The sequence below is a fragment of the Rattus rattus genome, chromosome 18 (assembly GCF_011064425.1).
Source record: "Rattus rattus isolate New Zealand chromosome 18, Rrattus_CSIRO_v1, whole genome shotgun sequence".
In the NCBI taxonomy this organism is placed as follows: domain Eukaryota; kingdom Metazoa; phylum Chordata; class Mammalia; order Rodentia; family Muridae; genus Rattus; species Rattus rattus.
Window position 1 is genome coordinate 40,666,541 of NC_046171.1, and position 15,874 is coordinate 40,682,414.

The window sequence follows — 15,874 nt, forward strand, 5'->3', positions numbered from 1 at the left end:
CAGCATTGAAAGAGAGCACAGGAAAGATCAAGGTGCACATTTGCAAGTGTGACCTCTAATAAGTCAAATCTCATTTTTGAGTGTTCTTTTTGAGAATATAAAACCCTCGCATCACCTGTGAAATAGCTGAGGGCATAATAAAAGGCTGTTCATTTGAAATGAATTTAAGTCTGTCTTTATTCCTGTTGGTGGCTATTTTCTCAGGTCAGTTACTGAAACCACTAAAATTACATAGTTTACCTGTTCAACAGGAAAACCAGTCTGAGTTTTTAACACTAGTGAAAACTAAAGTCTTAAAGGTCTCAGATATTGTATTGACATAGAATTAGCCATGTTTTTAAAAGATTTTGCTGACTTTCTAGGGCCTAAAATTAGTTGATTTAATGTTATAAAACTTCATACACAAATCTATTTCATGCACGTGTTAGTATATTAATAATAACCCATATATTAATACTTAAAAATGACACCAGTAACTTTGGGGAAACATTCTTAAATTTAAATAAAATTTGAGTTTAATAATATTGTATTTTAGGTATGTGTGTGCCCAGTACAGAATTTAGCACTAATATGATTTGGTTGAAATTCTAACCTTTTTATGTAATCTAAGGATGAGAGTGAAGAATCTTTGACTCTGGGAGAGGACAAGTAAGCAGTGTCAGTTAAACACATGGTTTATTGTAGCACCAAGTCATAGAAACGCTCTAAGATGGAGTTACAATTAGGCTTAATGTTTGAATTCAGATAATTTGAATACAGATAATTTCTAAGCTACCCATGGAGACTGTAAATCAGAGAAAATCGCATGGATTCAAAGTGTAACAACAGTTTATTGCCCTGAAATTAACCTTTCATGGTTTCCTACTTGGCATAATGAGAAACCTAAAATTAAGCTAAATTTAAAAGGCTTCTTGGCTCCTTAAATAATCCCATACACTAAAGAACCAGACACAGGGTGGCCAGTCGACCCCTCTCAGAACCTGTTTGCTTTTACTTCAATAGTTTTGGCACATTTGATAGTTCCGTTTCTTAAACCTGTATGTTTCGAAGGATTGACAGAAGAGGCCTGAGTTCGGTTAAAATAAATAGCTCACAGCAGAGAAGGAAGGGTAGGCTGAGCAGAGACTGCAAAGAGACTGTCTGTGTCAATGCAGATATCTACATATTCTAAGGCCTTCTGTGGCTTAGGACAACTCATTGACTTTCATAATTAATTCCTGGTCCTGAGGCCACAAGGAAGTTTAAGTTGTAGTGTGCTTTATACTCCATTTAAGATGGCAAGAAAGCCTTAGAATACATTTCACGCCAGTTTTTATTCAAAACAGTCAAAATAACAGTTGAAACACTTATAATTTTAAGTTTCTTTAAAAAAAAAACTATCTAAATCAATTAAAAGCTATGAAATGATTGTGTGACAGTCAGGCCCTGGGGCTCACATTTGTAACTCCAGCGTTCAGGAGGCTGACGAGAGGTGATCGCTGCAATTGGGGGACAGCCTGGGCTACAGACTAAGGCTGCCTCAAAAAACAAGAAACAGGTGAAATCGCTCTGGACACTTGTGCGTTTCAAAGCACCGACAACACACAGTTGCTGTGAGCACAGTGGTGGACATAAACGACAGCGCCTCCCGTGGCTTCTTAGTAGAAATACATAACCCAATTAAACGTTTAATGATGCTTTCCTATTAGAAAACAATTCTGCTTTGTAATAGATAGCTAATGAAAATTCAACATTCACGTTCTATAACTTGCTTCTGTTTTGTCTCTTAACTGTTGTGGTTCTAATCATCCAATGGTTGTCTTTTCCACTCTCTCCCTGTGGTTCTCGCCTGTTTATACTGCTTAAAGGAACTAATAAAGTCTAGTTTTCCCTCTCAAATGTAAATAGTTTGATGGATAGTATATAATTCCATTTCCTGTTTAACCAAACACCTGAAGCTGGGTTCCTACGGGGAGAAGATCTATTTAGGGCACACCTTTTGAGGTTGAAGTTGGGTCTGAGCAGCCTTCCCTGCCCGGCCTCTTGATGAGATCACAGTGTGATGGAGAAGCAGAGGGAAGAGCTAGCCGAGGCAGGGGTGGATGGCATGGGGTAGCTCGATCACAACTTCTCACTTGGAACTAATCCAGTCTGCGAGAACAGTGCAAGAGCCCACTGAGAGACGCTGCCATGACTTGGTCACCTTGTACCGGACCCCAGCTTATAATGCCCCACCATCTCAGTGCCACTTCAGCACAGAAACCCGGAGTGCCGTATCTAATCCATAGACTCCAGGTAGGGAACAGAGTAGAGGATAGGTGACCTAGATTTTGGCAGACAGACATTGGACAGATGAGGCTGAATACCCTGTGTGGTGTTAGAGGTTTGTGGCTCTTGTTCAAAAATAACGTCTTGCTTAGCTGAAGAATCTCCAATGGATAAGTAGAGAAACCATTCAGAAAAGAATGAGCAGGCGCGTAGCTAACCGAATGACCTGTAGATGCAGGAGCTATTCTTAAAAGGTGTCCCACACCCAGCGTCCCTCTTCCCTTCTCGCCTCAGACTAAGACACCTGCTGCCAAATCGGGTTTTATACCAGGCTGCTACCCGGCATTGTGTTGCTTATGTCCTCTTTTCTTAAATCTTCTTTTTGAGATACATACGTTTATTCTTGTTTAACAGACGAGGGGATTAATGCCAGCTTCTTATGTGAACGAAATAAAGATTTGAACTTATTCTGCTTTTTAAATCGCTTTCCATATTTATTTAAACATCATCCTTGTTTAAAATTTGTGAACTTCAGAAGATTTCTGGTTGCTTTTGGCTTACACTTTTTGGTAATAAGGTTGTGTGCACATCACTAGAAAAATATGGAAGAATTCTAGCTTTTTGATGATTTTAAAAGAATTATAATAAGAGGAGGTAACTTGTCTCTACCAAGTGTTGGTTCTGTGTCTTCTGAGACAGTAGTAGCCTGTCTCGATTCTGCTGTCTGTCTTGAAAGTTAGTTCCAAGTGCAGCAGACTTCAGCTGCTAAACTGCTTATCGTGAATGGTGGTGACAGTAACAGTTACGGTATATTTTGTTTTTTGCTTAGGTAAATATGCTGAAGACATATTTGGAGAATTATTCAATGAAGCACATAGTTTTTCCTTCAGAGTTAACTCATTGCAAGAGCGCGTGGACCGATTGTCCGTTAGTGTCACACAGCTTGATCCTAAAGAAGAAGAACGTAAGTTTTTCCTCTTTCTATATTTCCCTTTACGTAGCATTAGGACAGAGGAGGTGTGAGAGTGTTTCCCAACAGTATTAAGTGTGAACATGCTACCTACCTCTGACCTTTGTGTCTGTGCAGAAATGAGTGTGAACACGCCATCTACCCTTGTCCTTTGTGTCTGTGCAGAAATAAGTGTGAATATGCCATCTACCTCTGACCTTTGTGTCTGTGCAGAAATGAGTGTGAACATGCCATCTACCCCTGACCTTTGTGTCTGCAGAAATAAATCTGTGTATTATCTATAAGAGCCGTCAGCCTGGCTTTCCATTTCTCCATTAAAAACCATCCTTGTTGTGTGTGCTATCCATCCCCTAATTTTTTTCACATAAAGACATTTTAATTAGACCCCTAAGTTCTGTCTCCCTTAGTCTTTTTGCACTTTTTGTCCGAGAAACTAAAGTTACATGAAAAGTTTCTGAAATCGTAAGGTTTGGCTGTAATTTCTTCTCCCGAGCCTCTGAGCAGTATTGCTAAACTATTACCTCCATGGTTAATTGATGGCCACTACCTGTTTTAAAGAACATTTCCCCCCAAAATTGTTCTATGCTAAGAGTAAAACAGAAATGCCAGGGTTCTGTTTTTGTCTTTTTGTCTTGTAACACTGCTGGTTATCAATGGTAGAGATGTTAGTGGTAAAAGCAGACTTCGTGCGTCTGTAGCTACCCTGCATGCTAATATTCGTTTGTTTAAAAAACACCTTGAGACGTTGATAATTCACAAATTCCTTCCCTTTTTAATCCATAAAAAGAAATGAAACCAAGACTATAATGTTTCCTTCTATGCTGTAGAAGGGTCTCAGCCTTCCTAATGCTGTGATCCTTTAGTACAGTCCCTCGTGTTATAGTAACCCGAATCATAAAGTTATTATTACTGTTACTTCATAACCGTGATTTTGCCACTGTTACGAATTAGAACATTCATTGGGAGGTAGAGGTCCACCTAGGATTTGCAACCAAGGGCTGAGAACCACTGCTATAGGGAGTGAGTTTTTCATAATATATTCGTCCATTTTTTTTTCTGAATAACATCTTGAGTACAAATTCAAGTTGTAGATCTAAATTTAAACAATGAAAACATTAAAGAATATTTTGAAAGCAGAGAGTAGAATGTTAGGATGAATATCTTGATAATTAAGCAAAGCCCTTTTGACACGATGGAATGCGTATTTATCGGTCTTTAACTTCCCGCAGCCATTACGTACAGTTCAGTGACGTCGTTTTAGCATATTCAGCCAAGTATGGTTGGTTTTAGAACACTTTTAGCACACTGTAAGGAGGCTCCACTCCGCACTTCTCTCCCCCTACGTGTGTCTTAGCACTGACCATCTGCCTCACTGCATTTCCTTGTTCTGGACGTGTCAGTGAGTGACTGACATTTAAGTGGGCTCGTGATCAGGGCATCTGCGCTCTCTTCATAAGCTCCTGAGGGCTGATGACACTGAGATCAGAGCCATGTGCATATTTTCTTGGAGAAATATCCATTCCGTTCTCTGCCCCCTAGTTTTCTCTTCTAAACCCAATCCATTTGCCCGTTTTAAGATTGGATTCTCTTTTTATTGTGAAGTGGTTAAGTTTTCTTGTCTCCTGGGTCCAGGCCCTCTGTGCCGTGTCTGTTTGGCGTCTGTCGGTTGTCTTTCTTGGAGGTTTCCTTTGAAGTCTGTTTATGCACCTTAATCACGTAACTTAGAGTTCTTGAAATATGTCTTTGGTACTGCTGAGAAATACATTATAATCATAAATACTTTCAAGTATAATTTATGTCAACATTTTCTTTTTAGTATCTCGTTATAAATGCATGCCAGTAATAATACTTGTATGAATTCAGTCTCATTTAATTTAAAAATGCTATTTAAAAATGTTGCATTTGCATTTCTTGATTTTCTTTTTTGACAGTTTTACATATATATATATATATATATATTCTGGTTACTCTCATGCTGTTAAATGCTAATAAATGTCTTAGTCTTAACAGCATTAATAAACTTCGAAGTAAAACTATAGCTATCAGCAAAGATTAAAGGTGTGAGTATTTTAGAATTATAAATAACTTGCTTTATTTTTTCTGTTATTTCTTTAAATTATGTGAAACATGGCGAAAAATTCTAAATCTAAAAGCCAAACACTTGTTTTGGAATTGTTCTGTCGAGATTTGTGATTCAATTTGGGTTTTGAAATTTAGAGGGAATTCAGAGAAAAATAACATGAACATATAATTAAACTACAGAGTATAATAAAGGTGTTTTGTATTATCTTTAAGTGGTAGCAACCATGAAAACTGCCAGTGTAATTTAGAAAATGTGTAAAAAATGTTATAAATGAATAGAATTTTATTTAACTCGATTCTGCTTGCAAGCATGTTGAGCTGACATACTTACCGTGCATGTATTACTACTGAGGTAAAGTGGGATGTTGTTGGGTGGAAGGGACCTTTGTCACAGTGTCCGCTTTATCACTAAGATGACATGGTGAGGAACTGAAGCTGGAAAAGTGCTTACTCTCTTGCACGCGTTTTAGATCCTTCGCCAAAACAGCTTGGGGCATTTGGCACCAGGCTCTCTGTTTCAGTTCATAGTTAGCGGTGGTGAGCAGAGAGAGGGGCTGCAGTGAGTGGTCCACGTTTACTGCCCCAAACACAGGCCGCTTCCAGTAGCCTGAAAACAGTATCGTGCGAGAACCGGCCTCAAGAACACATCTCGGTTCTCTGTGCTGGTGGCTGCTTAGCCTCTGTTGTTGGGCCTCTTGTGTATTTTATAGCTTTTCTGTGTTTAAAGAAGGAATGGTAGTCTCTCACTGAAAGGTTAAGTGCCATGAAAATCAGTGAAAACACTCATCACATACAGTCTTTACCCATTAAATACCTCCCGAGCCACTCTGCTGAGAGTGGGGGACAGCTCTGAACTCTATCCTCATGTTTGCCCGTATGTCACAAGTTAGATGTGTGGACCTGTTGAAATGCATGCAGTTATGCTGTGACCACGATTGGGCCATTGCTCCCCTTGTGACATACAGATTCACATGTCCCTGAACCGTCCTTAAGAGATGTTAGGGTACTTTAGGGAAAATGATGGAAACTGCAATTGACTGCTGACATTGCTCTGAGTGTGGTATTTGTATATTGACAATACAAATACATATTCAATATGCAAGGTAGTTTCTTCTATTGATTTTGGTTTTATTTTGAGTCTATAAATTAGTCTTGGGACTCATGGCAAATTTGCCCTCCTCTCCAAGTGTTAGAAGCCACCATACTGGCTTTGCTCAGTTTTTTTTTTTTTTTTTTTGGTTCTTTTTTTTTTGAGCTGGGGACCGAACCCAGGGCCTTTGCGCTTCCTAGGCAAGCGCTCTACCACTGAGCTAAATCCCCAACCCCTTTGCTCAGTTTTTTAACGTGAAGAAATCACTATGTCAAGACTACAGTGCGTTGATGAATTTTGATGTATACGTTATTTCAATATGCTGGAGAGCACAAAAGTAGACGAAGCTAATTTTCAATCATCACAGATGTGATGAGGCTCTAGCAGTTACTAATGTACAAGATACTAAACCGATAGTCTCAGTCTTCAAAAATGCATGGTTAGGTTGAAATCGGTGTGGTACAATAGAAGAGTAAGGTCAAAGCTAATACAGATCACCCATGTGTAATATTTATAGTATAGCGGGGAGCACAGTAGCCCTTCAGGCCCTTCTGACCGTAAGCTAACAGGGAGTAAAGGTAGATGGGAAAAGACAGGAGAAAAGTACAGTGTTTAAGTTAGGTCGGGTGGGCAAGAATAGCGATAAAGAAAAGGAAGTGTTGGTCGGAGTTTTTGAAAGCAAAGGCTGTGTTAAAAGCTCTTCTAGAAGGTCAGGCGGAGAACGGTAAATGCAATAATAAAACACTCAGAAACGACCCCTGACTTAGGGCACACAACCTTCCTGGCATACCGGCCTTGAGACAAGTATGCAGTATTAACATGTCCTTCCGTGGAGTTGTCTTAGGAGCAGGAGACGAATTTGTGGTTTTTGTTTTAGTGTCCTTACAAGACATAACGATGAGAAAAGCTTTCCGGAGCTCTACAATCCAGGACCAGCAGCTTTTCGACCGCAAGACTTTGCCTATCCCACTGCAGGAAACGTACGATGTGTGCGAGCAGCCTCCGCCTCTCAATGTCCTCACACCCTACAGGTCAGCAGATAAGTTAAGCCCGTTGCCTCCCCACACTCCAGACTTGAACGCTGAATCGTGCACACTTTTAGCTGCTTTTGAGTGTAGCCGACAGAGAACGGCCTTCCTGCCTACGACCTTCACAAGCCTTTACTCACAGAGGAGCTTAAAGGCTCTGACATCCAGAAGCTGGGCCTGTTGGAGTGATGACTATGAGCGGCCACCAGCGAGGCTCTTACCGTGGTATTACCGTGGGACTGTGTCAAGGAAGTGGCCGCTGTCTTTCTAATTTAGATCGCAATCATAAGAAAGTAAAGCTGGAAATCCCCCAGTACTGACAGCCATCATCCTTGCCTTCTGTCTGTCCTCAGTGTACAGCAGCCCTTCTGTAATGAATATGTAGGTTTTAATACTTTGCACCATTTATTCTAGTGAAGTCTGGAATTACTCAGTGTTTCTTGGGAACTCTTTCACAGGGTTTGTTAAATAGGTAGTTTAAGATGTACAGCACCTGGGCTGGAGAGATGGCTCAGAGGTTAAGAACACTGACTGCTCTTCCAGAGGTCCTGAGTTCAAATCCCAGCAACCACATGGTGGCTCACAAGCATCTGTAATGGGATCTGATGCCCTCTTCTGGTGTGTCTGAAGACAGCCACAGTGTACTTATATATAATAAATAAGTCTTTAAAAAATAAAAAGAAAATAGTAAGATCATTTAAAAAAAAAAACAGAAGTATAGCACCTATCCTGAAAAAACTGAAACTGAAATTATGATTTGAAGCTGTAGTTCAGCATGCATGCAAGTGCTAACATGTAACAGTTACATGTTATATGTAACATGCTGAAAATTAGGAAACCCCTTGGATTTGGTGAGACAGTGAGTCCGTTAGAACACTAGCAGAAACGAGAAAAGTTCTCTGTTTGAAGCAATGCTCCTGTTTCCTACTGCCCAAAGGACTTGGAAATTTAGTATTCAGCAAAAGTGGGCCTCACAGTTGAGCAACAGTACTTTAAACTATTAGTCAACCCTGAAAAGCATCTGCTTTTCCATTTTCGATAGTTTCCTTTTGGATTTACTTAGAAAAATGTATTACGATAATACCGTATTTTGGCAATGCTTATTTTGAGATGCAATCTTCTCGTGTCATCTGGAGTGGCCACAAACTTGTGACCTTTTAGTTTCTTGCCTTGAGTGCCAAGATCACCGACGCGCACCATGCCTGGCAAGGCACTACTGTGTGCACACACTGTGTGCACACACTGTGTGCACACACTGTGTGCATGCTGTGCTCTATGATGAGGGAAGCACACCTCAGTAGTAAGCGTTGGTCTGGTTGTTTCTGTCTCACTAATGCGCTGTGCTGGGTGCGCTGTTTTCCAGGGACGATGGTAAGGAGGGGCTGAAGTTTTATACCAACCCTTCGTATTTCTTTGATCTGTGGAAAGAAAAGATGTTGCAAGATACAGAGGATAAGAGGAAGGAAAAGAGAAAGCAGAAGGTATTACGAAAGATTCAAACACTCGAAGTTATTTTTTATGTATTCATGTGTTGTCGCACCCGAGAAACGTTGTTAAGTTACACCTTGGCAGCCTTGTTTGTTGGGTCCGTGCCTTAAAGTCATTATAACTACACAGATCCCAGGAAGGCATCGTGCAGGTGTGAGTGAAGTTGGTAAATTCAGCCATTGTCTCTTTAAGCCCCACGTGGCCACGCTGTGTTCAGCAGGTTATTATGTTTGCACTAAATTCCCGACCGGTCTATTGCAGTTCACTCCCCACTTTGATAAAGTTTTCCCAGTCTGCCTTACTTCATATCTAAAACGATTTTCAAAGCACACAGAAGGAAGAAACCAGCTCTGTTTTGGCACAGCAGAGGCACAGTCTGTCTTCACCATGCCTCTGTCTGTCTCCGCTTCCCTCAGTCCCCATAATGCCCTCTTGTTGCATGCTCGTGTGCTGGACAGTGCCTGCCCTTGTGTTGTAGCTGGGTCTGCAGACTGGTGACTGGCAGGCCAGAGCGCTCCCGAGAACAGGTTTTGTTTGCTAAGCACAAGGGTTCTTAAACTGTGCTTGAAGTAGAACCTTTTCATGGCTGTGCCTGTCACCCTCACAGCACGCCCGGTCTTACACCTGACACTTTTTCATGTATGTCACCTGCTTTCTCCTTTGGACATTTGATATTTGTTGGCCCTTCTCCAGGCCTTTATACTGTCTCCCCTGGTTTCACTCTCTGGCCATTTCCCATACAGATAACTTAGTGTCTTAGTTATTTCACTGGGGGTTGACAGTTCCACCCACGGTAAAACGTTGATACTTACTAAAAGTGGGTATAGAAGTAAGAGCTAGTGACTCTTCCCATCCTAAGGACTCTCTGCCTTCAATCTAGGCACACACCATTTTGTATCTAATCTCTCAGTTTGAAATTGAGTTACCAAACCGTGGTAAGAAACTGGGATTACAGTGAACTCTGATCAGTTTTAACTCTGAATGTGCAGAAAAATGGGTCTGTGTTTTGCTACATTATGCTGACATTGACATTTTCAGTATTGGCCTCAGGTTTTATTTTGATTGCTATAACCTCCTTTTAAGGATTTAGCATTTTACCACCTGGCTTTGTTTTTATTACATCTGTTATAGCAGAAAAATCTAGACCGTCCTCATGAACCAGAAAAAGTGCCAAGAGCACCGCATGACAGGCGGCGAGAATGGCAGAAGCTGGCCCAAGGTCCGGAGCTGGCTGAAGATGACGCCGATCTCCTCCACAAGCACATTGAAGTTGCTAACGGCCCAGCCTCTCATTTTGAGACAAGGTTTCTCTTACTTATCTATTTCCTGATGAATGGTAAACATTGGATTTACCTGCAGTACCTACACTTCTATACTTCCAGATCTTAAGCTTTTGAACCCTTGAGTTGCAAGGCTTTCTAACGATAAAAATAATTCCAACCCTGACCACCGAACCTGCTAAGTTCTAGCCTGCTCGGGCAGGTCATTTTCATATTTGGACTTTGTGTTGTCGTTTGTAGAAAAACAGTTTAAAGTGTACATTTTTGTTTTAGCTTTTATCCGAAGGCTGAAGTACTGCCTCGTGTCTGAGGTAGAGTGTATTAGAGTGCCATAAGAGCGTGTATCTGCAATATTTTTAATTTTAGTATTGGTTCTTGTCTCATAGGAAGCAGGAGTTAAGAAGAAGTTTGACTTTGTTTTTTCTCTGTCCCCCGACTTCCTTTCTTTTCCACATCCTTAAGTTCAGATAAGTCAGGGATTTCAGACAGAATTACTTTCTTTTACAGACATGCAGGTTAGATCCTGTTCCTTTCTCAGTGGCCAGGAGCCCTATCTAAGTAACATGCTACCATAACAGACAGGCTTTCAAGCCTCTGTGGAAAAGATAAACCTATGTATATGTGGCCATACTGATTTTATTGGAAAATAGCGTAATGTTTCCTTTGAAAACACATAGAAAGTCTTGGAGGCATAACTAAAATTTCGGGGCCTATTTTAAGAGCAAACATATATCTAAGAGATACTATTAAGCTGCTTAAACTGAAAAGCAGAAATTAAAAAAAAAAAAAAACCCGTGTAGTAAGCATTTCTGCTACGGTTAGACACAGGTGACGTCTGGCCCGTCTACTGTGTAGGTTCAGGAGCTTCTGACATGCGCTGTGCACGTCTGTTAAGCCAGCTGTGCTCCCAGAGTGTGCTGCCATCACAAACCCTCACGTGCTCACCTAGAGTCTTGTTTATCTAAATCTCATGTTACCCGGCTGTCTTCTGAGTTTTCTTGCCTCTCTCTGACTCTAGAAGCAGGGAGAGTTGGTTCTTATTACAAGACTTTTGGAAGCCATTAGTTTAAGACAACAGAATGTCCGAGTGGTGATAAGTTCCACTTCGCTCATCAGTCATTGGTTAATACAAGTCACACAGAAATAAACTACGGCACTGAAGAGATTGACTGTGGAGAAGTGTTTCTAACAGACACACTGGTGCTGTGTATTTCACACTGATGCTGTGTGTTTCACACTGATGCTGTGTGTTTCACACTGATACTGATACTGTGTGTTTCACACTGATACTGTGTGTTTCACACTGATACTGATACTGTGTGTTTCACACTCATACTGATACTGTGTATTTCTTTAAGGCCACAGACATATGTGGATCACATGGATGGATCGTACTCACTCTCTGCCTTGCCGTTCAGTCAGATGAGTGAACTCCTAACCAGAGCTGAGGAGAGGGTCTTAGTCAGACCCCATGAACCACCTCCACCTCCACCAATGCATGGAGCAGGAGATGCAAAACCCACTCCCACCTGTATCAGGTATGTGGGGACAGCCTCATGACGCTTTGTCTCGGGGATCAGCCACCTTTTCCTTTCAGTAATAAACACTTTAGGCTTTCTGGATAAACACTTTATCACAAGTCTGCCATCTTTGTGTGGGAGCTGCCCAAGACCATCCATAAATGACAAACCTGGGAGCCAGTCGCCTTTAGACATGACATGTGGTCACTTTCCTGTCGTTAGAGCTGGCATGGTCTCCTGGGGACGTTTAGCTAATTGCTTTCAGGATCAGTGTTTTCGTGTGTGATTACAGCCTTGTTAACTGGCATGATTGTATATAGTTATTAACTAGCATGACTGTATATAGTTATCAAGGAAAGATGAAGTCTTACAGTATGACGGTGAAAGATGTCAGTCTGATATTAAACATATCGTAGCGACCTCAGGATGGTAGGAAGTCGCTCGTGGCAGTATTTCAGTAAGGCTGTTTTAAATTTTATGCGATCAGTTGTCCAACTTAGAAAAAGAGGTTTCCTGATAGAGAAATAAATACAGACCAGCTTTCCCATTTAAAACAGGATAAGCCACCAAAGCCTCTATCACTGGCTTATTTGGTCTGTCAGCCCTAGGAAGAAAGAGGTGTGAGTTTCCTTTGTGGTTTTTAATGAGCTGGCATTGGCTTCACTGAAATGACATAATGATGTGTAACAGCCTCGGTACAAAACGCTACCATCACATTAGCCAAACACTGCTGTAAGTCAGTGCAGTCGGTGTGTGTGCATGGGGGGGTGGGGGTGTCACAGCATAGAACTGAACACTATTTACTGAGGTAAGCAGGGAACTCCCGAGGAGACGTGAAATTACAACGTCGAGGCTGTTGGGAAAGTTTATTATAAACCAAAGCGTCAGGTGTGAATTCGTGCACTTCTACTTCTTCTTTGGAATAATGTTAAATAGTTGAAGGCCTCCATAGGAGCCTGTTAGTGGGTTTATTACTGTGGTGCAGCTACAGTGGTTTACTGCTTCTGCAGTCTCCTCCTTCCTCAGCTTGCCGGTCACTTACGTCTAGGGTGTCTGTCGTTTCAGCTCTGCTGCGGGTTTGATAGAGAATCGTCCCCAGTCCCCAGCTGCAGGCAGAACACCCGTGTTTGTGAGCCCCACGCCCCCACCTCCTCCACCACCTCTCCCGTCTGCCCTGTCCACCTCCTCACTGAGAGCTTCCATGACCTCAACTCCTCCCCCTCCCGTGCCTCCCCCGCCTCCTCCTCCAGCCACTGCCTTGCAGGCCCCAGCAGTGCCCCCGCCTCCAGCCCCTCTTCAGATCGCCCCTGGTGTTCTTCACCCAGCTCCTCCTCCAATCGCTCCTCCTCTAGTACAGCCCTCTCCCCCGGTAGCCAGAGCCGCCCCAGTGTGTGAGACTGTACCGGTTCATCCACTCCCACAAGGTGAAGTGCAGGGGCTGCCTCCGCCCCCGCCCCCGCCGCCTCTGCCTCCTCCAGGCATTCGGCCATCATCACCTGTCACGGTCGCAGCTCTTGCGCATCCTCCCTCTGGGCTCCACCCAACTCCATCTCCTGCCCCTGGTCCCCATGCTCCATTAATGCCTCCGTCCCCACCTTCACAAGTCCTGCCTGCCTCTGAGCCAAAGCGCCATCCTTCCACCCTACCCGTGATCAGTGACGCGAGGAGTGTGCTGCTGGAGGCCATACGGAAAGGTAATCTCAGCTCGCGCGGCAGCGCGCCAGGGAGAGCGCATGCGCAGTTAGTGGAGCGCTGGAGACCGTAAAGTGGTCCACACCTATAAGCTTTTAGGTGGTCGTGTGTTCGTACATATGGTAGTTAGGAAGCAGGCTAGCTAAGTAGAACTTAGATTTTAAATGACTTTCAGGAAAAACAACACATTTAAATAGGAGGGTTTCTTCAAACGAATGAGAAGCTGACAGCATGTGGCTCAGTAGTTAGGAGTGCTTGCCTAGCATGTGCAGAGCCCTGGGCTGGATCCCGAGTGCTACATAAGCCCGAAGGCTTGTAATCCCAGCCCTGGGGAAGTAGAGACAGCGGGGGAATCAGATGTTCCTAGGTGATTCTTGGCTACGCTTAGTCCCGTACCAGGCTAGGCTACAGTGAGACTGTCTAAAAAGAAATTTACAGCGTTGGGCTTCTATGATACAGGGAATTTAATAGAAATTCTCTCTAGTACTTATATTAACCTCCTTAAAATGGCATTCCCAGTGTAGAACTAGTATTTGGGTATTGACACTCGTTTTGCCAGATACTTCTAAAGGATTAAGGTTGGTTCTTCTCTTAGAAACCAGAAAGGCCATGTTGATTTATTTCTTAACATTTTCCTAAGCAGGAGTCCAGAATTAATGGTGCCTTTCCTTCAGGCTCAGGGGACATTAAGGCCACAGATTCCTCAGTGTTTATTTGCCCACAGAGGTGATAGACGGGTGTCGTCTGGTTACCCTCTTAGGGGGAGGTAGAATAGAGCACGGTGGACAAACAGATACTTGTAGGACCAGCTCGGTGGGGCGGGGTCAGTATCCAATTCACAGGTAGATGATCATGTAACCAAAGGCCTAGCAACTCAAATATGATTCCTGTACGTTCGTTCTCAGTGGGGGTTGCTTTTTATCTTATCAGCGGTCCTCAGACCTTTTGGGTTTAATCCAGAAGGACCGCGTCTAGCTTTGCGATCTGACTTAAAGCGATTGATCTGGCTTTGCTCCGTCAGGCATTCAGCTTCGCAAAGTGGAAGAGCAGCGTGAACAGGAAGCGAAGCATGAGCGGATTGAAAACGACGTGGCCACCATCCTGTCGCGCCGCATCGCTGTGGAGTACAGCGACTCGGAAGACGACTCGGAGTTCGATGAAGTAGACTGGCTGGAGTGAGAGGGCCGAGTCGCTGTGGACGACTCGGAGTTCGATGAAGTAGACTGGCTTGAGTGAGGGCCGTGTCGCTCCGTGTTGCAAGGCTGAATGCACATGTCCTCCGTGGCGCTTGATCTTTGAAAATGTTCGGTCATTCTAGTGTTTTGCTTCCTATTCCCCATGATGAATAACCCTTCTCCTCCATAATTTTTGATTTCTATGAAAAGTATTAGCATATATTTCAAACTAAATATTTCACAGTGGCTTATCTTCATCCCCCCCCACCCCGGAAAATATAATTTGGCCCAATAAACTACTAAGTATTAAGCATGGACAGCGGTTATTAGAGTAGCAGATTCAGTTTTTGATAGACCTTAATTGTGCACTTTGTGATATTTTTTTCTTTTACATTTGAAGAACACAACCGAGAATGGAATCTTGAAGGCAGCTCTGTCCGTGGTTGAGCCTTATTCCGTTTCTTGATGGTCTCAATGAAGACACACTGCCTCGATTACACGAACGCACTCAGAAAGAACATGTAGCTTGTAGTGTTGGATTCTCTTAAAGGAGTGGTTAGTTTTCGTTACCATTTTATTGTTTTTAAATACTTGCCTTATTTGAACGTTTAGCAGAACCCCTCCCCACTTATCTATTGTGTGGTACAGTTTTGCTTGCCTATAGAAGTTTAAATTTTTCCATGTGAGATACTCAGAATAAGCATACGTGTAACTTACATAATGTGAGAATTACAATCTGATGTAATAAACGGTTCATTTTAAAGGCTCTCGGGTGTCGCCCTCTGAATGAATCCGCAAGCAATCGTGTGAGAGATTTCAGGGAACAACTCCAGCTCCATCAATTCCTCAGTTTTAAAGTACAAGTGGCCTCTTACGTAAGGGAACGTTTATGCCATGATTTCTGGAGCTGCACACTTCGGTGTCTCTGTCCCTCGTGGTCTTAACATTCCAGGTTGCCGTTCCCTTCCACCTGCCGTGTTGTCAGTGTGACAGCACTCCTGCCGCCTGTGTGATGGCGAGTGGTTGGTGTTGCATCGGTGCAAGGTGACAGGAGGCACCGTTAATGTCGGCTTACTTGTGTTAAAGGTGCTGAGGAGCCAGCTGTGACTTGCTGGCCCGCAGTGCTGGCAAGGCTGTCAGGATGAGCGTATGAGGTCAGTGTGCGTGCGTGGTAAGGTCTGCTCTCAGTAGAACGACACAAAAGCTAAACTAAATGGAGCCTGGCTAGGTGGTCTGTCTGTTGGTTGGTTGGCTGGCTGGCTGGCTGGCTGGTTGATTGGTTGGTTGGTTGGCTGGCTGGCT

The 15,874-nt window shown here is 43.0% G+C and overlaps 1 protein-coding gene across 1 annotated transcript in view; it reads left to right on the forward strand.

Annotated features, from left to right (window-relative positions):
* The window catches only part of Wasf1 (WASP family member 1), a 50,847-nt gene extending 35,508 nt beyond the window's left edge, over window positions 1-15,339 (forward strand). Inside the window, exons 3-9 of the mRNA XM_032889178.1 lie at window positions 3,077-3,211; window positions 7,267-7,420; window positions 8,781-8,898; window positions 10,037-10,209; window positions 11,544-11,723; window positions 12,771-13,399; window positions 14,419-15,339. Coding sequence (XP_032745069.1) covers window positions 3,077-3,211; window positions 7,267-7,420; window positions 8,781-8,898; window positions 10,037-10,209; window positions 11,544-11,723; window positions 12,771-13,399; window positions 14,419-14,576 — 1,547 coding nt within the window. The 3' untranslated portion in view covers window positions 14,577-15,339. The remainder of the gene's footprint in view (window positions 1-3,076; window positions 3,212-7,266; window positions 7,421-8,780; window positions 8,899-10,036; window positions 10,210-11,543; window positions 11,724-12,770; window positions 13,400-14,418) is intronic.
* Window positions 15,340-15,874: the final 535 nt, after the last annotated feature.